General features: G+C 57.4%; 10 protein-coding genes across 10 annotated transcripts; 6 read left to right on the forward strand and 4 right to left on the reverse strand.

Annotated features, from left to right (window-relative positions):
- Window positions 1-535: 535 nt before the first annotated feature.
- On the reverse strand, window positions 536-2469 carry B0T26DRAFT_670776 (uncharacterized protein; the record flags this gene model as incomplete). The annotated part of the gene is made up of 4 exons (XM_060439219.1): window positions 536-801; window positions 1007-1127; window positions 1286-1753; window positions 1999-2469. 4 exons carry the CDS (start codon window positions 2467-2469, stop codon window positions 536-538), a joined length of 1326 nt encoding a protein of 441 aa, XP_060303362.1.
- Window positions 2470-3635: 1166 nt separating this feature from the next.
- On the forward strand, window positions 3636-5382 carry B0T26DRAFT_73719 (uncharacterized protein). The gene is made up of 3 exons (XM_060443413.1): window positions 3636-3814; window positions 3920-4872; window positions 4949-5382. Exons 1-3 carry the CDS (start codon window positions 3742-3744, stop codon window positions 5264-5266), a joined length of 1344 nt encoding a protein of 447 aa, XP_060303363.1. The 5' UTR covers window positions 3636-3741; the 3' UTR covers window positions 5267-5382.
- A 555-nt stretch (window positions 5383-5937) lies between these two features.
- Window positions 5938-6888, reverse strand: B0T26DRAFT_634294 (DnaJ domain-containing protein; the record flags this gene model as incomplete). Its single annotated transcript, XM_060436616.1, has 3 exons — window positions 5938-6015; window positions 6121-6727; window positions 6818-6888. Coding segments are annotated over 3 exons (756 nt in total), but the record flags the coding sequence as incomplete, so codon positions are not given.
- A 2015-nt stretch (window positions 6889-8903) lies between these two features.
- B0T26DRAFT_634168 (uncharacterized protein) lies at window positions 8904-9800 on the forward strand (the record flags this gene model as incomplete). The annotated part of the gene is made up of 1 exon (XM_060436600.1): window positions 8904-9800. The coding sequence occupies one exon, from the start codon at window positions 8904-8906 to the stop codon at window positions 9798-9800; it is 897 nt and encodes a 298-aa protein (XP_060303365.1).
- Window positions 9801-10374: 574 nt separating this feature from the next.
- B0T26DRAFT_746388 (uncharacterized protein) lies at window positions 10375-11490 on the reverse strand (the record flags this gene model as incomplete). Its single annotated transcript, XM_060444689.1, has 1 exon — window positions 10375-11490. One exon carries the CDS (start codon window positions 11488-11490, stop codon window positions 10375-10377), a length of 1116 nt encoding a protein of 371 aa, XP_060303366.1.
- Window positions 11491-13962: 2472 nt separating this feature from the next.
- B0T26DRAFT_73851 (uncharacterized protein) lies at window positions 13963-15475 on the forward strand. The gene has a single exon (XM_060443601.1). The coding sequence runs from the start codon at window positions 14170-14172 to the stop codon at window positions 15364-15366; it is 1197 nt and encodes a 398-aa protein (XP_060303367.1). The 5' UTR covers window positions 13963-14169; the 3' UTR covers window positions 15367-15475.
- Window positions 15476-16219: 744 nt separating this feature from the next.
- B0T26DRAFT_634599 (uncharacterized protein) lies at window positions 16220-17137 on the reverse strand (the record flags this gene model as incomplete). Its single annotated transcript, XM_060436647.1, has 1 exon — window positions 16220-17137. The coding sequence occupies one exon, from the start codon at window positions 17135-17137 to the stop codon at window positions 16220-16222; it is 918 nt and encodes a 305-aa protein (XP_060303368.1).
- A 931-nt stretch (window positions 17138-18068) lies between these two features.
- B0T26DRAFT_670783 (uncharacterized protein) lies at window positions 18069-19211 on the forward strand (the record flags this gene model as incomplete). Its single annotated transcript, XM_060439220.1, has 5 exons — window positions 18069-18230; window positions 18280-18286; window positions 18417-18513; window positions 18728-18804; window positions 18895-19211. 5 exons carry the CDS (start codon window positions 18069-18071, stop codon window positions 19209-19211), a joined length of 660 nt encoding a protein of 219 aa, XP_060303369.1.
- A 987-nt stretch (window positions 19212-20198) lies between these two features.
- B0T26DRAFT_670784 (uncharacterized protein) lies at window positions 20199-21054 on the forward strand (the record flags this gene model as incomplete). Its single annotated transcript, XM_060439221.1, has 3 exons — window positions 20199-20253; window positions 20284-20620; window positions 20868-21054. The coding sequence occupies 3 exons, from the start codon at window positions 20199-20201 to the stop codon at window positions 21052-21054; spliced, it is 579 nt and encodes a 192-aa protein (XP_060303370.1).
- A 1637-nt stretch (window positions 21055-22691) lies between these two features.
- B0T26DRAFT_73972 (glycoside hydrolase superfamily) lies at window positions 22692-24676 on the forward strand. The gene is made up of 6 exons (XM_060443750.1): window positions 22692-23025; window positions 23106-23268; window positions 23377-23398; window positions 23479-23702; window positions 23756-24132; window positions 24202-24676. Exons 1-6 carry the CDS (start codon window positions 22949-22951, stop codon window positions 24551-24553), a joined length of 1215 nt encoding a protein of 404 aa, XP_060303371.1. The 5' UTR covers window positions 22692-22948; the 3' UTR covers window positions 24554-24676.
- The last annotated feature ends 270 nt before the right edge of the window (window positions 24677-24946 follow it).

Genomic DNA, 24946 nt, shown 5'->3' on the forward strand with positions numbered 1-24946 from the left:
CGGGCTTGCCTCAGTCTTACATGCCTACCTAGGCATTATGCACTCCAATCCAAGCAGCTTAGGTCCAAAATGCCGCATACATTCTTGGCAGCTGCGTTGAAGGAGCAGGTTGGCTGGAAGCTCGACCATTGAGTGCCTGGAAAGCCGTGGCAAGCTTCCTAATGACCATTTGATGACTCACGATGAACAACAATCCGAGAATCACTTGGACAAGCTCTTCTAATTCCGGACCGTAGCCTCTACTTCAATACCTTACCTTAGTGAATGCCTTACACGACGTACTCCGCTGCCCTCACCGTCTAATTATCGTGTTGCCTTTTAAGTGGGTGGCTGTGTCGGGAGATTATAAGGTACCTTAGGTAGACACGTGGCACGGGAAGCGCGACTACAGGCTCAGCGGCGTGTTCGATAATAATAGAAGGTACCCGGCTTCAGTTACCCGGCGACAAAAGCAACCAGATCACAGACGCTCACACGAACGCCCCAGGCCTCGGGGTCGGTCTGCACGACGGTGCTGGAAGCGCAATGGGAACCCCTAGCCTGCGCAGTACTTGAGCCAAGGGTGGGATGCCGTCGCCGACACGCCCAGGAGGCAGGCATCACGGCCGTCTCTGACGTCTTGCATATAGAAATTTAGCATGCGGAGGGTTGAGTCTCGCGACGGCCCGAGCCTGATCACCTCGTTCGCGGATATCCGCCCGCGCCCACGGAGGGTTCCTAAGTGGTCCGGGACGTCGGGGACAGACCTTCCCGTGTCTTTGCGGAAGCCGAGCTGGACGTCTTGGACCAAACCCTTGCTCTCTTGACCCACCAAACCCAGTGGACGTATTCTCTCACGTTCCGCATTCCAGCCAGGGCCAGAGATCCAGCTCAACTAACTCCCTGGCGACATGCCTAAACGGGCGCTAGGACAAAGACCGGGAGGAGTCGTCCTGGAGGCGGAAATTGTGGCGATGTCGTAGGACGTCGGACCTCGAAATAGGGTTGTCCGAGTAAGCACACGGACTCTGCCACTCGTCGTCGAGGAACGGCTGAGGGGTCCCAGTCCAGGCGGGTATGGTTGTCTCGGGAAGGGACATGGAACCGAAACCGCAACGCTTTTTGAGCGTTTCTAAATAGCGGGCGATCTATTGTAGAATAGTAAAATCGCCCAGGAGAAAGACGCCCAGCCACCACGATGTTATACGAGGTCGGCGGCATGCAAAGACTTTAGTGAGCTGGCCTAGGTTACGGGACTCTAGGACGGGCTTGAGGAGTGGGAGATGGAGGAGAGCTAGGGACTTACCAGGTTGGTTTCGATGTCGGGTTGCCAAAAGATGCTCCAGAGCGCGGACCCAAGACACTTTGTGTTCATACTGAGCGTCATATAGTACCGAAGATCGGCAGTGTACTGTCGAATCCGAGCGGGTTCCTTTGTAGCGGCCTTGGCTGTGCCGGGGCTCCATCTCTTGAGAAGGGGGCTGGGGAATTGTGGTTGGAGGCCGTCGGAATGAAAAAATGGAAGCGCGAGTGCGGCCAGGAAAGCGCTGGTAGCCGGTAATAGCTCCGGCTGACGGTCATCGGGCTGGTGCTCGGGCTCAAAAAGTCCATATATCGCACACAACTGGATCAGGAGCTCGGTGGCCTCTGCCGAGTTGGGCGGTGATTCGCCGGGAGGGGGGAGGCTCGCCGGCCCGTCGGCGGTAGCGACTGCAAAGCGGACGTGTCCGGAACAGAAGGCGGCCCATGGAGGAACCCCCTCGCCGTTTGCGGTCTAGCCGGGTCGAGGCGATAGGATAGCACAAAGCCATCTTATCAGCCTGGGGGAGGCTGATTCGCCGCGATCTAGAAGAATCTCGCCGGCACTGGGCTTGAAAGCCCTTGCCGTAACGGGTAGCAAGCAGTGCTGAGAGTAGACTGGCTTCCTCCGCTGCAGCTCCAGGAGCCGGACGGATAGAATGTACGGCTAGCACATGGTCAAGATGGACAGGCCTCGCTGAGCACTCAAAAGGTCGTGACCAGGAAGCGAGTGGTGGGAGTAGACATGAAATTCGACTGGTTTCGGGCGGGAGACGTGGAAGTAGACGCGGCGGCCGGAAAGGCGTGCGCAGGGAGCGAGTTGGCGCGCTTGAGGAACGCCGTCAATGTTGCACGACCATCCCGAAAGACGCGGTTGATGGCCGCCGAGGGGGGTATTGGAAGGTCGTCGTCGTCGTCGCTGTCGCCGTCGCCGTTGCCGTTGCCGTTGCCGTCGCTGCTGCTTGACCTTGACCTTGACCTTGACCTTGAACTTGTGGACGAGGGCGGTGACGCATCCGGAACCGGCTGAGCTGCGCGGTTGCTGTTGTTGTTTATGTTTATGTTTTTGCCGTTGTCGTCAAATAGAACACTGTTGCTGCTGCCGTCCAGCGGCTTAACGTAGTCGGCCTCGACGACATGCCTGCCAGTGAATATCCACCCGAGAACGCGCTCATGATGCCAGGCATTCATCGCCGCGGCATTATCTCGGCCCCGGGGCTTGAAGGAGTGCGGAGTCGACCATGTTTGGTTTGAGGGAGAGAGCGTCGTTCCATTACGTCCAGAGGTATGGTTGGCCGAGAGTGCCCTGGCGGGGTAAGGCGGGGGCACTCAAATGTCCATTTCCGAATCATTGGCTTCTCGAGCTTCCCCAGTACTTCAAGGTACTCTGGCCATGTCTAGGTAGTTTCAGAGTGACGAAATCCATAAATACCGTGATAACTTCTTGGCTATTAGCTGTTAGATGGATGGGGCACAGAGTTTAGGCGGTTTCTGCTGTGACTGCTGACCGATAAATCTTTGCAACTGTCCTGTTACAGCACCTTTAGCGGTGGACGGCTGGCTGAATTGAAGACCCGCCCGAATATTGTCCAATCACTCATTTTCACAAGGCTGAATATTCGACAGCATTCCCCAACCAAAGGCAAATAGACTGCTTTTTTGAGAGAAAGCCTTTGTACAACTTACAAGTCAAGGACAGAGGCAACTTGGCGTGAAGGTGGACCAGAAAGGGGCAGACTGAGTGTAACCCGGTCTCTTGGTACGGAAGTACATACATGTACATACAGCACACATGCGGGGATAGGGTAACGAATAACGACAAGGGGCAAACACCACTCCGATGAACGAGATAGATAAAAGAAAAGCCCAACAGGTGGTTACCCACTCGCGCACCTGCGGGCAGCATTACCTTACTAAGTAATTAAATAGGCAACCATCTGAGATGGGCCATGAAATGATGACGCCAAGGGCAGACACCTTGGGGGATGAAGTCGCCCCTAGTCTCCACAAAAAATATTAGTGCCGAGGGAAGGAGAGCGCATTTCCATATAGTTGCAACACGATTGCAGCAGTGGCCGTTCAAAGGGCTAGAAATCTAAACAAGGATAAGTAGAAGCCGAGGCCAAACGTGACTTTTGGTCGTCAAAAGGTCGGCTTCCGGCCGGTTGCTGGGTGCCCTTCTCGACCTGCAAACTGGCCTCTGTCTCGGGCTTGGGCTTGGACGGCTGGGACCCGGCGCGCCATCCCTTAGTAGGCAATAACGGGAGCCTATTTGGGCAACCTGGCTTCGCCTAAAGCCGCAGCGCATATCTGGCAGCTTCCAGCGACGGCCTAAACTGTAAAACGTCGTTGACCCTGAAACTTTGCAATCGTCGGCAGTGCCATCTTTCTCTTTTTTCTCTTCACTTCCTTGCCTTTCGTCCACTACCAACCGGACTCATTGGCACATGCTATAATGCAATCATGAGGATTTCGGCTCTCTCCCTAGGCCTCTTGGCCCTCATAACGCCATTGACAGCAGCATGGACTAAGGAAGGCAAGTTTCTAGCTCAATCCCCGGATATGATGGATCCTCGGCCGGACGAGCCAAAAAAAAAAAGTAGCACCCGACAGTCAGACTCGAGCTAACCTGGCCTCCTAGACAACGAAATCTTCCGCGTTCGCGACGAGCTCATAGCGCACGAGGGCCCCGATGTTACCTTTTACGAGTTCGTGGGCGTGGAGCGGACGGCGAGCCAGGAGGACATCAACAAGGCGTACAAGAAGAAGTCGCGGCAGCTGCACCCGGACAAGGTGAAGCAGCAGCTGGCGGCCGAGCGCGCGCAGCAGAAGCTCAACCACAAAAACAGCGGCAAGCCGGGCGTGCACGTGTCCAAGCCGCCGACGGCCTCCGAGGTCAAGGCGGCTATCAAGCGCGCCTCGGAGCGCCAGACCCGCCTGTCTATCGTCACTAACGTCCTGCGTGGGCCCGGCCGCGACCGCTACGACTACTTCCTGTCCAACGGCTTCCCCACCTGGAAGGGCACCGAGTACTACTACACGCGCTACCGCCCGGGCCTCGGCACCGCCATCTTCGGCGTCTTCCTCTTCGCCGGCGGCGCCGCACACTACATTGCCCTGTACATGGGCTGGAAGCGCCAGCGCGAGTTCGTCGAGCGCTACATCAAGTTTGCGCGCCACGCCGCCTGGGGCGACAACCTGGGCATCAACATTCCGGGCATTGACGGACAGCCGGCCGCCGCGCCCGCGCCCGCTCCGCCCCCGCCGCAGCAGGTCTACCACGACGAGGACGGGCGCGCCATCCCGGTGAACCGCAAGATGCGCCGGCTGCAGGAGCGCGACGCCAAGAAGGAGACTAGCAAGAACTCGCAAGCCAGCAGCGGGCGCCGGGGCCGCCGGGGCCGCGATCAGCCGGCGTCGGGCACCGGGTCGGGCACCGCGACGCCCCTGCCGCAGCCCCAGGGCAGCGGGCCGACGGGCACTAAGAAGCGCGTCGTGGCCGAGAACGGCAAGGTGCTGGTCGTGGACTCGCTCGGCGACGTCTACCTCGAGCAGGAGGACGAGGACGGCAACGTGGCCGAGTACCTGCTTGATGCAAGTCTACCCTGCCCCCCCCTCGACATGTGATCCCAATCCGCCTTGATCTCTCAAAGCTAATTCATTCCTACAGCCCAACGAGCTCCCCCGCCCTTCGGTCAAGGACACGGCCATCGTGCGCCTCCCCCTCTGGGCCTATTCGCTGACGGTCGGTCGCCTCTTCGCGAAGCAGGGCGGCGGGAATGGCGCAGAGGACCAGCCTGCCGAGGACGAGTTTGTTGACAACGACGAGGAGGACTCTGAGCCGGGCAAGGCCACGCCCAGCACGGACTCGGCCGAGGAGTTTGAGCTGCTGGAAAAGTCGGTCGACGACCTGGGCCAGGCCAAGACGACGGGCAGCAGCCAGAAGCAGGGCGGCAAGGCGGGCAAGCGGAAGAACAAGAAGAGGTGATCGGATCGAGGGGAAGAAGATGGAGACGAAGAAGAATAGAGAGCAGTAAAATGGTATATATGCATACAGACACGCAGGCGAGGCATCTTTTTCTTTGTTCTTTTTGGTGTATACAACGTGGGTAGTCAGGAATTGCTTCTTGGTAGCGGAAAAACGCAGAGCTACGGAGAGAAGAGTAAACGTTTGCCAACCCCTCTTTTCTACTTGATCACATAGAATTCCAAACTAGCAATTACCCATCGAGATAAAAGGAGACAACCCGAGCAAGAGCCATGACCCAAAACGAAGTAGGTAGGCTGTTTGTGAGGAACCGATTCGTGCTAACTAAGGTACTTAAGATTCGCACAACGGCAATGAAAAGAGAAAACGAATTCGGTGCCTTGCTGTAACCCTGCTCATCGCCCGCCCCAAGAACCCGAACCCTCCAGTCGAGGTGTTCATGGCTGAAACTCCAAAAATAAAAACGACGCACGCCTGCCACCAAACCTAGACCCAAACCTAGACCTAAACCTAGACCTAAACCTAGACCTAGCCCCTGGAACCCAAAACCCGGAACCCTTAAACCCAGTCCTATCCCGATCTTTCCTCCCCCAGCATTGCTCATCGCGGCTCGCCTAGGCGCATGGTTTGCGAAAGCCAAGTTCTCGTCGCGGGAAAATCGAAATCTCTGTTTAGATGCCGACGGCGTGGCTAAACACCCTCGCGGCCAGCTGGCTGAGCAGCTTGGCGCGGTCGTCTTGCGGGAGATCCTAAACAAACAAAGGAGAAGCGGGCAGGTGTCAACAACCTCACTGCTTTTTACTCACTCACTACCACTGGCCCTCATGAACCAGTTCAAAACCAAGGGCGCTCACCTGGAAGACTGCATAGACGCTCTTGCCCTTGGCGTCGCGCACGGCGCCGAGGCGGTTGCCGGCGACGGCGCCCGCCAAGAGGCCTGGCACGTTGGCAACGATGAACCCCAGCGCGCCGCCGCTGAGCCCGCCCAGCAGCGCCCAGAACTTGCCCGTCGGCCGCCCCGTGGCGGGCTCCGCCAGGCCCTCCTCGCGCAGCATCTCCTCGAACACGTCGGCGAACTGCGCGTCCTCGGTCTGCGCCCGCTGCTGCTCGCGGTTGTTCCCTGCTCCTGTCCCGGCGGCATTAGTGTTGGCGTTGGTGTTTTGGCCCGTGAAGAAGTTCCATGCCCACGAGTATGCCCCGCCTGCGGTGTCATTGGTGGCGTTGTCGGTGTCGTCGGCGTCCGTGTCGAAGCCGCCGGGCATGTTCGGCGACGACGCGCCAAAACCAGCGCCAGCACTTCTACCACCCCCAAACAGCTTGCGTTGGGCGTCGTACTCGCGCCGCCGCGCGGGGTCCGACAGCGTGAAGTAGGCGTCGTTGACGAGCTGGAACTTGCGGGTGCGCGCGACCCGCTCGGGCGAGTCGACGGGCACCCGGTCAGGATGTGTCTTTAGCGCGGCGCTGTGGTTTGCATGGTCCGTTGTTTAGTATGTGTGCCTATCGGAGACGAAGCGATGGTTTCCGAGAGGGAAGGGGGCATGTCAAGCGTACCGTTTGTATGCATCGCGGATCTGAGCGCTTGTTGCCGTCTCGGGAATGTCGAGGATCGCATCTATAAGTCCGCCGTCCGGGGGTCAGCGCAACTCTATAGCTAAGGTACAGCCTTGCATGTCCCAGGCAAAGAGAAAGGCGAGATGGGGTTTGTAGACGCACAGTAGTTGGGAGGCCGTCCCGATGTCGACATGTTGGCGGATTGCTTCGTCACAGGTTAAATTGAAGGTCTCGTCCGGTCTATAATGTAAGTAGATTCGTCAGGGAGTCGTGTGGAAACTCAAGATTGAAATGTTAGGTATTCATTCGTATGTATGTACGGAAATGGAAGAAAATATACAGCGAGGCCACCAAGGCGCAGGCCAGCCTCGAGCTAAGGTATTCATTCACATCAGGCCGGAAGTCGCAAAGACACAAACTGTCAACGTCATCTGTGGCGTTGAAATGTGGCTTCTCCGCACATGTACCACTGTCCCGAGGCCTCGACGCCTCACCGGCTCCCGCCCCTTGTCCTTCTTTGGCTTGGCATCCAAGCAAGCATCGAATCTCTCGCTCGCTAAGATCACTTGAAGCCCAGGCCCCTTGGCCTCCGCCCTGCAGGCCGGGACCGGGCCATTCAAAAGCTCCACAGACCCGCGAACAAACTTTACGGTGACTCGTCCGTTTCGCGGGGAGCCACCTTTAATCTTTACTTTATTGGCCAAGTTCTGGCCACAGCTTTCAGCCGGCTGTCCTCAACACATCAACACAACATGAATCAATGGCCGTATCGCGAGAAGCGGTGCGTATCGGTTATCGGTCGGTTAGGTCCTAAGGAAAGCAAAAAGTCAAAAGCTCGTGTCGATGCTTCATTGGCGGGGGCGACTCACAGGTAGCCGCTTTAGGCCCGTTTCATGTCGCCTGCCCTGTGACGCATGACTGCTCTGGGGAAGGTCTGACTGTGTGACTGCCCAACCGGCACCCTATGGGCTTGAATGGGAGCCAGAACAGACGCCGGCCGAAAAAGGGTCGAGTGCAGGATTTACCTGCAACTGCAAGCACTGGCCTTTAATTTCATCGAATGTCCTTTTTGCAGCCCGACATTTGGGTTCTGCGATGGGTCGGTTCCATGCTGCTGCTGCTGCTGCTGCCCCTGGGCTGCCCCTGGGCTGCCACTGGGCCTGCCAGGCCGCCGGACCTGCGTCCGCCCACCTGTCCGCCTGTCCGCGTCAATCAGGATTAGAGGTTGTCGATCCGCAGCGGTCGTCCAGTGATTAACTGCCCCCTGTCTTCCAGGCTGTAGACCCCCCCTCCTCCCCCCGTCATCACATCGATATCTCCCGTCCTTCTCCTTAAATAGCAAGCTTCGTTGCTACCTTTCCCCGTTGCATTTGCCTTCTCTTTCTATTCTTCTTTGCAGCTCAACATCTCGACTTCTTCGCCAGCTCCGACTCCGACTTCGCCTCGCCCTTGCTCCTTCCCCTCTTTGTTGTCCACCCATAACGCCCAGGCCAGGTAGCGCCGAGCCTCGCTTCCTCGTGATAATCCCGCACGGCACCGCCCACCTGTCTCTTTCTGTCTCCCGAAAGATAGTGCGGGCTCCTTGTCCCCCTCCCTTGTTCCGTCCGATACGACGCTGCCTTTGCGGCGCCAGGTCGAACTGAGCCCCTCGACGAACAATTTCTCGGTTCACCCTCAGCTTCCAGAATTCTTTCTTTTACTGTGTTTTAGTCGCCCGAAGACTGTCCGTTTCGGTTTTCACCTCAGTACATAGCATAGTCAATATAAACGAGTTGTTGCATCCCGCTGCTCGGACCGAGCCCAAAGCTCCCCCACCCTTTTTGCTGGCCTTTTGCCCCTCCGCTGATCGTTAATCACGACACGCTCTGCTTGCCGCCAGCACCCGGAAGAGGAGTCTGCTGAAGTTCGGACCGCTAGGAGGACATTGGACATTGGCCCAGGTACACGACAATTCTACATTCCGGGCTTTGTTGTTGCACATTTCACCGGGTTTCCTTTTTCGTCCTTCAGACCTCACTTCCCCCCCTTCCGAGACACAACCACAACACCGCTGACCATGGCATCACAGCCAATAGCAACCTCCGGCATGGCTGTGGTTCACCCCAACAACCCGCAAGCCCAGGAGGAGCTGATTGCCCTATTCGCTCGGAACCTAAACTTTGAGTCTCAGCAGCCCACGCCAGCGCCAGCGCCGGTGTCGGTGCCGGTGACGGTCACTGTGCCAGCGCCCGAGGAGAAGATCGTCTACATTTCACAGCACTACAACCACTCGTCTCACATTGCCAGACACGATGTCCACGTGACTCAGCAGCAGTCATCGAGGCCCGCCTCGGAGCCGCCACAGGGTGAGCATTCAGCCATAGAATGCGTCCTGAGAGAGCACGGTGTCAACACGTCGGGCCTGTCGTCGGCGCAGCTGCAGCTGTTCAAGACGGTTGACGACGCGCAGAAGATGCACCTCATCGACCTGTGGCGCATCTGCCCTCCCACCAACAGCAACGACAACCCTACCCTTGCTTGGAGCATGACGAGCGTGAGTCAGGAGGAGATCCTAGCCAAGCTGCGCTACGACCAGAGACAGCAGCAGCAGCAGCAGCAGCAGCAGGTGGACACACCAATCATGAGCCTCGACGGGACGCCCATCCAGGCGCGCGATGGGCGGTGGGGCACGAGCGCTGCCACAGCGCAGAGCTACATGGAGCCGTACATGGCATCCGGCTACGAGGACATGGCTCGCCGTGAGTACGAAGAGTCCGAGCGTCGCGCGGCTTTCTTTGCTGAGGCCATGATGCAAACACGTCAAAAGGACGCGTACAGCAGCAGCCACTTCGCCATTGCCACCGCCGGCCCGACCTATAACCCCGCCCACGCCGACCCCGTCTACAACGTGACGACGGTCGACTGGCGCCGCCAGGAGGCCATGGCCGATCAGTACGGCCGCATGATGGCACTCCGCGGCGGCGGCGACGAGGAGATGCTCTGACGCTCTTGCTCCCTGCTCTATACCCGTCACTCTGAGACGGGAATAACTAGACTGCACATAGGTACTTTGATATCGCCGGGCCACGACAGACTACATCTCATTGCTTCTGCCTGGGTAGCAGGCAGAGGCGGGTAGTAGCAGGAACTTAATAGCAGCACTCTTGTGAAGGGGTTTCACTGATCTTCTTTGTAAATTGATTTTTATTCGCATTTCGCATTTCGCATTGCCAGGGAGTGAAGGACGCATGACAACAAGGGTCGATTGATTATTGCTAGACAGGCGGGGAAGAAAGAGGGCGACAGGACAGACTGGAGGCGGTTGTGTCTCACTATCAACTATCCCCCGCCCTCGTCCTTATGCTGTTTGGTGCTTGATCCTTGCTGCCTGTTACATGCTATGCTGCCTGATAATTCCTTGCTGGGGCGTGCTCTAATCGTACTAGGAAGGTATGCGCTGCCTCTGCTGTAATATTGCAATGCTCGTGCCGTGCCGTGCCGTGCCGTGCCGAGATGCTCTGGTACTGTACTTGATCAAAACGTCGTTCATGTAACCCCGATCCCGTGCCGGCCGATAGTTAAGTCTCTGCCTCTTTTGCTGCCGCCGCGCCGCGCGCCGCCTGCTCCCGCGCCCGCGCCTCCACAGCCTGCCTCTCGGGCCAGCTCAGGTGCAGCATGCTGACCTCGGCGATGTCGATGACGGGCTTGTCGGGCCGGAGCTTAACGAACAGGGGGCGCACGGCCGGCGCCGCACGCACCGGCAGCCCGGGCGACTGCCAGGGCACGGGCTGTGCCGCCATCGCCGCCGCGAGCAGCGCACCGCTCTGTGCCGCCACGTCCGTGTACGTGATGGTGCGGTGGTGCTGGCCATAGGGCAAGTGCCCGTCGCCCGCCCACACCTCGCCGGCGAAGTCGGCCGGCACTTCGCTCACGATCGGCACCTCGCTGCTGAGGCCGCTGTCTTCTTTGCCCAGCAGCGCCGCCGCCGTCACCCGATGCCGCGCGTTGCTGTCGGCCGTCGCCCCGTCGTCCGTCGTCGGCACCACCAGCCCGATGGTTTCGAGTGCTGGCAGCTGCACCATCAGCTCCAGCAGCCCGGCGACGCCGCTCACCATGCACCGGTCGGGGTCGGCCGGGTCCGCCGCCAGCTCGACGCGCCCTGCCGGCTCGACGTGCACCGCCACGTGCTTGATCAGCGCGTACTCGCGGCGCTGCTCGAGGTGCGGCCAGTTCTGGTAGCCCCACCGCGTCGGCGTGTACAGCAGCGCGCGGCCGAACAGCACGACGTCGACGTCCGGGTTGAACAGGATCGCCGGGCCGGGGATGCCGGGGAAGCTGCCGAACGCGCGGGACGACGGCCGGAACGGGTCGGCCATGGTGCTGCGCAGCTTATTATTGGCCGTCAGCTGCCGCTCCAGCATGCCGTACATCTCGGCGGCGAGTTCGCGCGGCACCACGCGCTGCTGCGCCATGTGGTGGAACGTCGTGACTATCCACCCCGGGTCCGACGCCGCACACGCCACCAACAACCGCGGCTGCACGACGGCTACGTACGCCCAGATCTTGAGCTCCAGCTCGACCGGCAGTAGGTCGAGACGCGTCTTCTTGAAGACGCGGTGACCGGGGAGGCGGCGGGGGGCGGCGGTGCCCGAGGAGACGGTGGAAGAGAAGGAGGTGGGCTTGGAGGGCGACATGGCGTGTGAGGGTTTGCTAGAAACAGATATCGGCGACGAAGTTACCGGTTACAAAGTTTAGAAGCTCCCCTTTTCGAGTACGACGGGAGAGAGCTTTCTGGACGCCGATTGGGGATGCGATGTTTGGGTGCTGGCTGCAAAAAATCAAAAGAATAGTCAGTAAAGGTTTACCAGAGCTAGATATTGGCGACAAAGTTTATGTGAGAGCGCCTAGAAACTTACCTTGACGAGTACGGTTGGGGGAGTTTTCTTGCCGCCTATTGCGGATGTGATATTTGGGGGTGGGGGAGTTTTCTGCACGCCTTGTGCGGATACGATAGTTGGGTGCCTGCTGCTAGCAATGAATTCAATTGTGAGTAAGGGCTCACCAGAAAGAACTAGATGCCAGTGGCGAAGTTAAATGTGAGAGCGCCTAGAAACTTTCCTTGCCGAGTGCGGCGGGAGAGGAGATTTTCTTGACGACGTTTACGGGTGCGATATTCGTGCGCTGCTAACTATAAATCAAATAGTGAAAATCAAATAGTGAGCAAAGACTTACCAGACCTACTAGACACTAGCGACGAAGGTAAACTGCGAGAGCGCGTAGAAGCTAACCTTGCGACGAGTGTGATGTGTGTGGGAGACTTTCCTCGACGGCGGGTACGGATGCGATGTGTGCAACGTTTGATTTTCCGAGGGTCGAGGGAGGCAAACACTAGACGCGAAGAAATTTATACGCCGTCAGGAGACCGAAAAGGGCCGGGTTCTGAGGGAGATCGGATGGAAGGTCGAGTTTACTACTGTGGCTGTTGTGGCAATTTTTGAAAAAAGAAGCAGGGGGGAAAGGGTAGGGAACAAAAAACCGGGTCTCACTCGTAGAGGCTGAGACTAGGCTTCAGGCTCTGGCTCTTTGAATTAGCAACAAGCAGGTGAGTAGGTTCTGATATTCAGTTTGAATATGAGACGCATGGCTCACCGGTTTGCACGCTTCTGCGGTCGTCTTCCCTGGAGCCTTGTCGAAGTTGCTCGCCACGTCTGGGCTACTGGGCGCCGACAGCAGCGTCATGACTATTCTCTCAGCCTTATGTGCTACGTTGTTACTTGCTGCTAAACGTTAACGACATGTCACATCGCGCTCCCCGACTCCTCGGTGCCTGTCCCTGCGTACTTGCTATTCTAGAGGTACGAAGGCTCAGGCTAGAAAAGGGCCACCTTCCCCAGTGCAAGGTCCAGAATGCCACGTCCGAGGGGTACGTTTTCTGATTTCTCGTCCGACGTTTGCTACCACCGTCGTTATAACCACCCACCTACAGGGGTTAGATTGAACTTGCCAGCTGCCAGGCCAACAGGCAAATCTTTTTCGTGGAAGAAGAAAACTAGCTTTAGGGGTATTACAGGGGGCTTAAGGAGCTTGAACGGATCCGCAGGGTGTAGAACGGCAGCTGGTAAATGAACTGGTACATGCGGTAATATTTCAAATCCTGACCACTGGAAGGTGACTCTTTTTTGACCCCAGTCGAAGTTACCAAAATAGCCTTCGTCATCTGACTCCAGCCATTGCCCACAGCGTAGCAGTCAGGCTTTGATTTTGACCAAACCATGAGACGCCGAAGCTGTGCCTGGGCGGCTCTTGGATTCCCGCAGACGATGTTGCAGGCCATGGCGACGGCAAAGCTTGGCATGCAGCAGCGTTTCTTGGCGGACATCGATCGGAGCCTCATCTCACTCAGGCCATCGGATGTCGTCTGTCTGCAGGCCCACGGCTTGTCTGGGGTATATTGCACCACGCAAGTCCCGGTGCAACCACGACAGCACACTCCACATAATCACTCCACGGGCAATCAAGAGAGCGCGGGCGGGCTCGGTACTGTGCCCCTCGTGGAGCGGCTATGCTGAAGCTAGGATGCTGCCCCTCTCGTCTTTTTTGATTAATCCCGGGAAAATGGACGGGTCCGTTAGGTACAGGTGCGTCGAACGGCCACCTCGGTTTGTCGACTCCTCATTCGTCAGCGCCGGACATGACTGAGCGTCGAGTTGTACAGGATTCGCCGCTATTTACCCCCATCGCGTCCATGTCGGCAACACTTGCCGTCCCCGCGCCATCGTGGCTCCCCACCCGATGCCGGCAAAGAGCACGAGCGAATCGGGTTCGCCCGGAGAAAACCCACGCCAGCTTGGACGGTCTGCATGCGGGGATGGCAATATGGCGCTGGAATAGCCTCTGCAGTATTGAGTCAACAGTGCCAAGCGATGTCCAGGGTTGCAGGCTCTGCGCTCCCTCAGTGATTGGAGCGTCTCCTGGCTCGACTCGTCACGACGATATGATCTCTCTCTCGATTCCCGCTTCCAGGCGGGCGGCGCGGCTGGGCCAAGCTTTCTTCCAACCGATGCTGTTCTATTGTTGGCAACCAGGTCCCAACGGCAACCGATCCCGGGCCACGGCGCCGAAGCTGACAATCAGGTAGACGCGTTAATTAGTAGACATGTAACGTACCAGTCTGTAATTATCTCACAGGATCGACACGGCCGTCTTCTCCAAGTACCGCAAGTACGTACCGTGGGCTGGATAATGGTGAACATAAAGCACCCCGTGCTCCTCTCTCGTTTTTTTTTTCAAAAGCCTAGGGTATTGCCCTCGAATTCAAACTAGTCCCCGCAGTGCCACTCGGGCTCGTTTACTGCTGTCGCATAGCATCTGATATGATGGCACTCCTCAAAGGCGCCCTCGTCCTGGCATTCGGGCTAGCCTCGGTGGTTGTCGGCGGCCCGCTGCCCGCCGCTGCCCCGGTCGACGTGACGCCCGCGCCAGAGGAATCGGAGCCGGACGCGGCCAGGCCTGCCAAGTGCAACAACTGGCTGCCGACTGTGATATCGGGCCTGACAGACGACCTCGCAACCATTGCCGTGTGTGCTCCCGAGCCGACGGAGCTCGCGCAGGACGACAGCCACGGGGCCCGCCACGACGCGCTTGACGATCTCCCGACCACGACCGTCACAGTCACCGTCACGGCCACCCCGACGGCCTCCATCGTCGTGCCGCCGGCCCCCGAGGTCGTCACTGTCCAGCGAACATACACGGTGACGGCGTGGACGCAGACGGCCACCATCGTCGAGACGCTCAACTGCACGCAGACGGTGCTCGCCCAGGCCTCGCAACCGCCGGCCCGCGCCACGCCCCCACTCCTGCGCCGGCAGACAGGCTCGTCGACAACGACAGCGACGGCCGCCACACCACCGCCGCCGGCCCCGAAGACACCGCTGCCGACTTCCAATGCCACGCTGCCGGCGCCGCCTCCGCGGCCGGCGCGGACGCGGACCGTCTGGACCGTGACCACGGCCACGCAGACGGGCCCGCTGCTGCGCACCCGCTATCAGTGCGACGCGACCGTCGCGTACGCCTTCACAGTCGACAAGACGGCGACAGTCCTGTTCACGGCCACGACGTGGGCCGCCAGCAACATCGTCACCACGACGTCGCTACTGTCGTGCAACGCCTACGGCCTAGGCACGCCGAGCCTACCCACGCCGGCGCCAGCTCCTCCTCCTCCGCCGGCAGCTGCGTCACCCGCGGCAGCCGCAGCCGTTAAGAAGCGCCAGGGTGCCACCGCAAGCCCGACATCGGCATCGGCAGTGGCGGCGAGCCCCGCGCCAGGGTCGACCACCGTGGCCGGGCCCACGACGTCGACCATCGTCGTGCACCTGACGCGCACCACCTACTCCATCGTCACAATCGAGGGACCCGGCACCAGCACGCGCCTGACGTACGCGTGCATCCCCACGCCCGTCGCCCCGCCGCCGCCGCCGCCTGCCGTCACCACGACCAGTGTCAGCATCATCCCGGCGCCTCCCACGACGACGACGAACCCGCCCGCTGCCGCCTCCTCGCCGGGCGCTTGAGTGTATGCTGGGTGCGGTGTAGGTGTGGTGCGCAAGGTAGTCAGATTGCTGGTCTTGCGCCAGATGGTGGTGGCAGTAGAGAGCGGCAGTCGGTTCGGAGGGGAAAGAAAGGAGATGTGTGGCTGGATAGGGGCGCCTCGAATGCGAAATCAAATACAGTCTGTCGTTATCATTTTCCGGAGCAAATATTCATGCGAAACTTCACTTGAACGGATGTATGTATGCGAGAGCCAAGCGCCTGACCATGAGCCGCCGGGTGTGTTTGTCGGGGTCGTGTAGAAAGCAGAGAAAGAAAAATCGAGAGAGGGCGAGAAAAACCAACGGTATACTTTTGGAGCTCCAAGCCACACGGCCCCCATTTATGTGTATATTCAAGGCAAGGTTGGTTCGCAAAGAAACTCAAAAAGCAGCCGAGGTGGTAGTACTAGCAGGAGGCAAAGAACGAAACTTTCAAAGGGGAAAAATGCCCAGCGGCTGCAGTCTTTAAAACAAATAGTAACAGTAACAGCAAACATTAACAGCCAAACTCCTCTCCTGATTAGGGCTCAAGACGGGCAGATAGACGCATTGTCTTCCCTCCTTTCTCCTCCCACTCCCGGGGATATAAAGCTAGCAAGAAAACAAGAATAAAAAAAGAGATGCGAAAAGGGAGTCCAAGCTTCTGACACCTGCCGGCGTCTCTCAGAAGAAGCTGACTTGGCCGAGCTTATTCGAGTGCGGGCGCTCGTTGCCTATGCACCAGAAGCTGTGCGAGGAGAAACACGGGGTTGTTAGATGTAGCGAGATATTGAGGAGGGAGGTTGGGGATGGCCAGAAGAGAAAGAGAGAAAGAAAGAGAGAAAGAAAGGAAAACTCACCCGCGACGGCTGTCGTTCTCGCGATCGAAGCCCTCGGGGCCCCAAGCCTGCTCCATGTCGGTGCGGTGCTTGGTCTTGGGCTTGCCCTCCTTGAGGCGGAGCTTCTCGAAGAAGACATAGGCGCCGTAGTAGACGCCAGTGGTAGCACCGGCGCCGGCGCCCTTCATGCCGCGGAAGCGCGACAGCTGCGAGCCCTGGATGCTGGCGGGACGGCCGGGGCCCTGCAGCTGCGCCAGAATGTCGCGGCAGAACTGCGCCTGCGTCACGCCTTCCTTCTTGAGGTGCAGGTTGATCTTGCGCCGCACCTCGTCGCACGAGTCGAACACAGGCACGGCGTCCGTCGCCTCGCCGGGCAGCGCGATGTCGCCGAGGTCGACGCCCGCCGAGTTGAAGGCGGGTTTCCTGCTCGCTGCGGTGCCAGTCGTGCCGGGGGCCGTGGCCGTGGCGCCTGACGTTGTAGCTGTGGCGGCAGTTGTCTTGAGCCTCTTGACGGGCAGCTTAAGGCCGACCATTTCCCGCTTCTTGAAGAACTCCCAGGCGGCACGGTACGAGGCATGGTTGTAGCCCTTGTTGGGGCCGTTCTCGGCCATGAAGCCGCTGAGCGACTTTGAGCTGACGCCAATCTCGCGGGCAAAGGCCGTCTTGGTGGTGGCGCCGCCGTCGATGTAGCGGTTGATCTTGCGGCGCACCTGGTCGGGGTTCTCGTCGATTTCCTGGTTTCCGAGGTAAATGTCGTCGACGTTGAATTCCGGTGCGGGCGCGAGGGCCTCGGTCGACTTGCGCTTCCTGCTGGCTGCTGCTGCTGCTGCTGCTGCTGCTGCTGCTGTTGCTGCTGGCGCCTTGGTGACAGTGGGGAGGGGCAGGGGCAGGTTCTCCTTGTCTGGGGCGGCCGAGAGGAGGCTCGAAATGGGCATGAGGCTCGACGGGCGGTTGGCCGCGATGGGGAGTGCGCCCAGCGCGCTCCGTGGTTGCTGCAGCTTCTCGTCAGTCGCGTGCTCACGTTCAGGCCGGGGAAACGGAGACTGACGAAGGGAGGGGCCTGTAGGTTCATGGCGGGCAAGCTGTGCTGGGGGGTTGGCGACGACTGCGCGCGGGGCTCGAGGGTTGCGAATGCTGCTGCTGCTCAGGTTAGGTACCTATCCACCGGACACCGAGTATTCCGCGTTTTGGCAACAAAAGACGGTCGACGACAAGGACAGCAGCACGTTTGCAGCAAACTTATTGAAAGGGCAAAAGGACGGCGAGACGCGTCTGTTTGCATTCCCAAACATCGATCCACGTCTTTGGAGGAAAAAGAAAGGAGAGCGTGTTTCTCCAGCGCTAGCAGGGTCCCCCCTGAATTGTGAATTGAATTGGGCTTCTCGCTTCCCAGGGACATGGCTCTTGGGACCGCAGTAGCACTGACTGCCGGCATGGCGCCCAAGAAGCTGAGACAGCTCATGTCTGCTAGCTGCTGGGATAGTTGCTAGTGCCAAAAATAAGGTAGTGAGGTGATTAGGAGCAAAATCAGGAGCTTGACATTTTGGTGTCAAGGTTTGGATCCCCCGCACTTGGGCTGACGAGTTGCTGCAGGCCGCTGACAGAGTTGCTGCTGGCCTGCAAGGGTCCCGGGACAAGCTCTCGCTTATTCCTGATTAATGAGCCTTCAAGGTTGGCGGGAAGCTGGGATAGCTAACCGTAAGGTACGGATGCTGCACCTGCATTTTACGGGTAGTTCTAGATTCTTGGCCAATGGTGTCGGGTTATTAGGTCGTCATGTACTCCGTAGTACTATGTAGAGCCTTGGCCGAACTGCAAACTCACGGTAGCCCTAACCATCACCGCCTCGACTTGGCGTTTCCAAAAATGACATTCTTAGCTCCGGCTGCTGGGCATCCCGACATGAAGTTGAGGCAGCAATCATGGGAAACAACGAACTGGATGAAAGGGCAGGGCATGAGCGCCGAAGACCTCAAATGGCTCAACGCTTTCGTGGCGATTGATCTCTACGACTCGCCGAACGAAACTGTCAGGGCTTAGCTCAGCCCGGACCGCTGCGCGATAGAACTGAATAGAGGGTTCTGGTACGTGATAAGTTTCGTTGCACTTCTAGGACCTATTCAATTATCATGGCCTCTGCGTGGACAGGTCGGCAAGACTGACACCGTGTTTACTGAGTAACTAGGGAATATTTCATAACAACGACCGCTACAGCTTCCTTGCTATCGACTGAAGAGTTTACTGATTCAGACGAGGACAAGTTTGGATTCACCTCCAGGCTTTATTCCCCTCCGAGCTCTGGAGGCCCTCAGTACTTTGACGTTCCTCTGAGCATTGACGAGTTCTGAAAGACTAACGGAGCATACCAGCTCCTCTGCCTGGTCTATACTCTACTTTTAATTCTCCTTAGTTTCTCTCTTGTGCCCCGAATGAGAAGGATAATGGCATTTTCCTTTCACCCCACAACTCAAAGCTTGCTCAGCAAATTAACCGAGTCTTCATGGATGCTAAACGCGCTATTATAGGCTCGACACGCTAGAAAACCCCAAAGATTGGAACGTGGTGGGAGAAGATAAGGCGGCAGTTACAGCGGAGAATGTTGGTGAGTGTTCATCAAGACAAGCATTTACCTGAACCATCCGGGCCCTGTTAACAAAGTCCCGCCATCCAGCTCTGTATGTTATTTGGTCAGCCCTCGGCCACATGAAATGCAGCTCGCATGTGGAGAATTCGATATTCGAGGGCGGTTATCCTGTCGACAAATCGTGGCACCCGGAACTCCCAATAACCGATCTTAGGTGGACCAATATCACGTACTACCCTGACATCACGGCGCTAGATCCCCAGCCACCGAAGCAGCCACCACCGCAGCCCAGGCAGCCTCAACAACCACCGCCGGGGCAGGCTGGGCAGCCGCCGCAATGGCAGGCTCAGCAGCTACCACTAAGGCAGCGACGACCACTGCAGTCCGGGCAGCAGCTGCGAAGACCAATGTTGCAGGCCCCGTAGTCGCTACAAGGATAGCAGTCACGATGGCCACCACCACAGCCGGGACAGTCTCAGCAATCGTCCCAGGGGCTGCAATGACGACCCCCAGGGCCGCCTCAGCAACAGCCGCAGCAGCCGCAACAACAACAACAGCCAAGGCGACGTTGAATCAATCTCAGAGCCGATATGATTGATTATAGCTCGTTTTGGATGGTTCCTTGGCACCGGTGTTAAGAGTTCCTCGATTAGACAGTAGAAAGGAAAAGTGGTCCACGGTACTTTTTCAGATTTGGAATCTCATTTTCTCCATCTCTTCCCATTTCCCTTTTTTACCTCTTTATTTACCCCATCCTCTCTCTTCGCATCCAGAATCCTCGCTGAGCTATATTACGACGTTTTTGGCTAGGATGTCTTTTTTCTTCATTTTATTTCTGCCACTGCGGCTTATTTGAGGAAGCTGCGTTTCTATTGTTGGAGGGGGAAACATATCGCATAGCCCAGATACGTCTAGGCGGCTTGTACGAGGTTCTATCGCACCGCACTGAGGATTGGGGGGCTTTCTGGATTGTCTCCTTTTCCTTCTAATTAGAACAGAACAAAGACTGCGTTCATCACGCCAGTCTGTGGCGACTTGACACAGGTATGTTTCATTTCGTCTACTCGAGGAGCGACATCCACAACTAGATTTATCACCATGTATTAGGTACGCTGCAAATATGGTTATTACGCCCTTGCCAAATACCCGATCCCTTCTTCTTTATTATTCTTCCTCTCTTGATCGTCCTCCAGTGCCATACGCGTCCCCACTTCTGCAAACTTGCCAACTAGGCTGGTGTTTTGATTGACAATTAACTGATTAGATGCTCCGAACTCGCTATTACTTGCTAGATGAGGCCCCGGGCCATTGGTCTGAAGTTACAGCGGAGAGAGCCCCAGTGACAGTCCAGAACGTTGGTGAGTGTTTATGCACCTTATTTGCGCAGCGTGATCAGTTACACACAAAACAAAATGGAGCCCCTACTGGGCTACCTCGGAACCGAGCTTCCAGTTGTACCGAGCCCAGGTGCTAACACAAATCCTTTGCAAACTTTAGCCTTGTTTATCGTCTGGGAAGCTCTCTCGGATATTAAGCGAGCCCGCCACAGTAACGCCGAGGTATTCCGGGGTGGATATTCTGTCAGCAGCGAGTGGAGGCTTCAGATGCCCCCAAATGCCGCGCCACATGAAATTCTTACCAACACTCGTCTGAGGTCAAAAATAGCATACCTGGAAAACATTACAAGAAACCAGAGATCCAGGGCCGGGGAACGGCAAAGCGGCAGCGGCAACCGCAACGTCTCCAGAATCCCCAAAACCCCCAGAATCCCTAGCATCCCCAGCATCCTCAGAATCCCCAGAATCCCCAAAATAACAAAAATAATGGCACTGGAGTCAGTCGCAGTCACAACAACGGCAGCCAAACCGGCCCCAGCAAGGACAAGGAAAGCAGCATTGGCGGCAAAGCCTATAGCGGCAACACTAGCCCCTAGCAATATTCTCAAAAACCACGCCAGCACCACCGAAGCCAGCGATAGCATCCGCCACAGCATCAAAACGCAAAGGCGACACCAGCAACACCAGCAACACCAGCAACACAGCTAATAACAGCCTAATCACAACTCTAACAATATCGAAAAGCATGACAGCAGCACCAAAGACAGCCGCAGGATTCTCCTCAGCAACAAAACAGAAAGTCGTCACCAGCGGCCAAGGTGGCAGGAGCACGGCCACACCGGTCCTTGCGGTGAAAACCGACAGCCCCGACAAGAAGAAAAAGACCAAGAATACCGGTAACGGCCTGAGAAACGTCGGCAACGTTAAATAATCGCGACCCGGACCTGGTTGCATTTGACCCCCCCGCTCTTACACCAGTGGCCGTCTTGAAAGGGACCTCGGCCTAGCACAACTCTTCCGATTGCTTTACCCCTTTTAATTCTCTATATTTACTTATCACATAGCCCCTTTTTTGTCTCTTCCTCTATCTCTTCCCCATGGCCACGGCATCCATACCGACCAGTGAGCAGTCAAGAAATTGGTAGCTTATGGCTCGTCATCGCCACCAACACGGCGCCTAATTAGACAGGTTGCGTGTTGACCAATCTCTGGGATTGTAGGGAGGAGGAAATAACACATAATTGGCCATGTCTAGGTGGCCTGTACCTAGATCCATCACAGACAGCGGAGATTGGTATTTCTTTTTGGACTTTATCACCCCCTTTTCTGGCAACAAGCGAGGGCTGGCTTTACGCGGCCGAATGGCTTCACACGCACACATACACGACAGGAACCGGGCCTGCTTGACTGGTAGTTAGGCTAGGGCGGGTTGGTTTTGGAGGAATTTTCACCCCCTTTTGGAACTCGCGAATGCGCAGATGGTCAGATAGTCTGCTAGGCAAATACACTCTTTTAAGCGCACGCCAAAAAGACATTTTGAGTGGCGAGATGTGAAATGAGATTCAGAACCATTCTGTGATGGCAATTGAGTGTCCACATGCGGCAACTCGTAAGTTGGACATGACTGTGCAGTTGTCTGACCACTGACGAGTGCTATATCGTCGATCGTCGTAAAGGCATGGGCATCCCCCTGGCTAGTAGCTAATGATGAGTAAGGTAAGCTAGGTAAGCTCCCTAGGTAACCTACGTAAGGTTACCTGTGCCTCCTCCAATGCGTGTTTTCCTTCCTCCGACCTCTCGCGCCCACAGAAGAAAGTCATGGGTATATTTTGAAACGCGCTTGACGGAGCTGAGGCCGGCTAGTGGCAGCAGTGCCGAATGCTAGCACCATCTAAGGAGGTCGCAAAAAATCCGAACACATTGGACGGCCGACGGATCAATCCTCTGTGCTGTGCCGGGCGTCGGCGCCACTGCCGAGGAGACCGTTGGCCGCCCCCAGGGCGCCGTACCAGAGATTCACGTCAATGGAACCCTTCCAGAACAAAAAAGAGGCTCGGGTACCTGGCGGATGGACTGGCGGATGGACTGGAGCCGTCTGCTGTGCCTGGGCTGGGCCGCTGCTTCCCTGCTCTGGTCTTGCCTAAAGTCGCCAATCAGAATCCCCACTGGTCCCGAAGGGCTTGCCCCAGTGGGGCTGCTACCTTAGCCTGGTTCTTGTGGTTCGGTGGTTCGGTGGTTCCGTCAGCTGCCGCAGAATGGCCGATGGATCCATTGGCAGATCGACCGCCCTTGCCCCTTTTGGCAGCGTGATTCGGGATTGCATTTTGAAGAGGAGACTAGGATCGACACCGGGCCCATCGGTCGACTCTCTTGCGCCCCAGACCCCGGGTACGGTTGCGTTAGCTAGGCGCCAACAAAATGATGATGTCTATTTGTCTTGCTCGGGTGCTACATTCCATGGAGGGTGGGTTTGCCTCCATTACCACGCCTTACATTTTCGTCCCGGCGGCCCCAAATTAGGTCGTGCATGATTAAAGCCGCGTGAGCGGCCCCCCTTCCTCCCCCTTCCTCCCCACGAAGCCTACTCAAACGGTCAAATCACACGCTGCACCGCCCTCCGCCCGCCTAACAAACTGGATCTTAGAAATCCGTGTTGGTTGGTTTGTCGTTGCAATGACTATCGATTCCTAATGAAAACGGGCATGGCCGAATCTTTTTATAATCTGAGAATCCGCCTATTTTAGCCGCACGCTTTGGATATCCATATCCATTATTCGACACTCTTTACCATCATTATCCTTCACCAAACACCAGTCTTTTCCGCCATGCGCTCCTTTCTCTTCCCCTTGCTCGCCACGGCCAGCGGGGTGGCCGCTTCTCGCTATGTCGTCTACTTTGATCAGTAAGGGGCTGCCAAGAAGCCGAGGCCGTCGAGACCGGAGCTGGAGCTGGAGCTGGAGCTGGAGCTGATCGACCACATAGATACCACACGGCATCCCTGCCCACCAAAGAAGTCACGGCCGGCATCACACATGTGATTACCGCTTTTGCGAGCTCGTCTCTCTTTACCACAGACCCTCCCGGCGACTATCAGCCGTTCATGAACGTCACACAGGTCAGGGCCTTGTTCGACCGCGGCACCAAGGTCTGCATGGCCATTGGCGGCTGGGGAGACACCGACGGCTTTTCCAAAGGAGCCGCCGACGAGGCATCAAGGAAGCTCTACGCCAAGAATGTCGCCGCGACGGTCAAGCGGCTGGGCTATGACTGTGTTGGTAAGATATTGGAACCCCAGACGATGGTCAGAAATCACTCCTCGGCCGTATCGGCCACAAGCTGACGCAGCACACCACAGACGTCGACTGGGAATACCCCGGCGGCAATGGCGAAGACTACAGGAAGAACCCGAATTCCAACAAGACCTCGGAGATCGAAACCTTCCCTCTGCTCCTTGCCGAGATCAAGAAAGCCATTCCATGCAAGGAGCTGTCCATCGCCGTCCCAGGCCGCGAGGAGGACATGATCGCCTACACCGCAGAGCAGGTCCCCAAGATTAACGCTGCCGTGGACTACATCAATGTAAGTGCCCCTTGTTTGATCAAAACAGCCTCCATCTCTGACCGGGCCTGAAGGCCATGACGTACGACCTCATGAACCGTCGAGACAACTTCACCAAGCACCACACCCCGATCCAGGGGTCTCTCGAGACAGTCAAGACGTACATCTCGCGGGGCATGACGCCGAGCAAGATGAATCTGGGCCTTGCTTTCTATGCCAAGTGGTTCATGACGGCGAAAGGATCGACGTGTACGTCGCCCGTCGGGTGCCCGACGGAGCTCCTTGAGGCCGCCGACGGCACCGACACGGGCAAGTCTGGGGCCATGACCTTCGAAGCGGCCAACTTCGCGCCCGTGCCGACAAACCTGACCGAGACCACGGACGGCACGTGCGGTGCAGGCACATATGCCAAGTGCAAGGCGTCAGACTGCTGCGGCCAGTACGGCTTCTGGTGAGTCCCCCCATCCACAGGCTGAGGTCCTTGCTTGATCGATACCTGGTGCTAACTTATTTACCTCAGCGGCACGGAAGTTGGCCATTGTGGCACCGGATGCCAGTCGGGCTTTGGGCGGTGTGAGGGCGTGTCGACGAAGGACTCGTTCAAGAAGGCGGTGGCCAACGCCGAGTACGACAGCACCAACGGCGGCGAGTGGTACTGGGACGCCGAGGGCGGCATCTTCTGGACTTGGGACACGCCCAGCATCATCCAGGCCAAGTTCGACCAGATAATCGGCCCCCAGCGCCTTGGCGGCGCCATGGCTTGGAGTTTGGCAGAGGACAGCGAGGGCTGGAGCCACCTGCTTGCGATGCAGGCCGCAGTGAAGAATCGCCACACTCATGGCAAGCACCGCCGGCGGCACGACATGTCCTGATTAGGTGGATAGCTAGATGGCAAGCAGAGGCTAGATTCATGTGGTTTCTTCTTCTTTGGAAACATACTTAGCTTACTTGATTACAATAATTGAGGCTTCTTGAATAAATCACTATTTATACAGGTTTGGATGAGCTGCTCGAGTCTGACCTGTCTCGAGCTATGTTCATGGCCGACAAATGGCGGAGGGAACGTGGAGGGGCAGCTCACCGGAGGGATTGTGGAAGCCATCATCGGCGAGCGGTCGCTCCCGCTGACCCCCGACCTGCGAAGCGCCCCATCACTAAGTCTACCGCGGCGTTTCGATAGGTTTCCAGCCGTGGCTAGACTGAGCGGTGAGAAATGTTGGCGTGGATTGATTGCAAACCGGACCGGGCCGTAGTACAGACCATCC

This window comes from Lasiosphaeria miniovina (assembly GCF_030549165.1).
Source record: "Lasiosphaeria miniovina strain SMH2392-1A chromosome Unknown B0T26scaffold_1, whole genome shotgun sequence".
Lineage (NCBI taxonomy): Eukaryota > Fungi > Ascomycota > Sordariomycetes > Sordariales > Lasiosphaeriaceae > Lasiosphaeria > Lasiosphaeria miniovina.

Coding starts and splice junctions, on each gene's coding strand:
- B0T26DRAFT_73719 (XM_060443413.1), top strand. CDS start 3,742: ATGAGGATTTCGGCTCTCTCCCTAGGCCTCTTGGCCCTCATAACGCCA. Junction 3,815..3,919: donor AGCAGCATGGACTAAGGAAG/GCAAGTTTCTAG, acceptor CTGGCCTCCTAG/ACAACGAAATCTTCCGCGTT. Junction 4,873..4,948: donor TGGCCGAGTACCTGCTTGAT/GCAAGTCTACCC, acceptor TCATTCCTACAG/CCCAACGAGCTCCCCCGCCC.
- B0T26DRAFT_73851 (XM_060443601.1), top strand. CDS start 14,170: ATGATGGCACTCCTCAAAGGCGCCCTCGTCCTGGCATTCGGGCTAGCC.
- B0T26DRAFT_73972 (XM_060443750.1), top strand. CDS start 22,949: ATGCGCTCCTTTCTCTTCCCCTTGCTCGCCACGGCCAGCGGGGTGGCC. Junction 23,026..23,105: donor TATGTCGTCTACTTTGATCA/GTAAGGGGCTGC, acceptor TCGACCACATAG/ATACCACACGGCATCCCTGC. Junction 23,703..23,755: donor CTGCCGTGGACTACATCAAT/GTAAGTGCCCCT, acceptor CCGGGCCTGAAG/GCCATGACGTACGACCTCAT.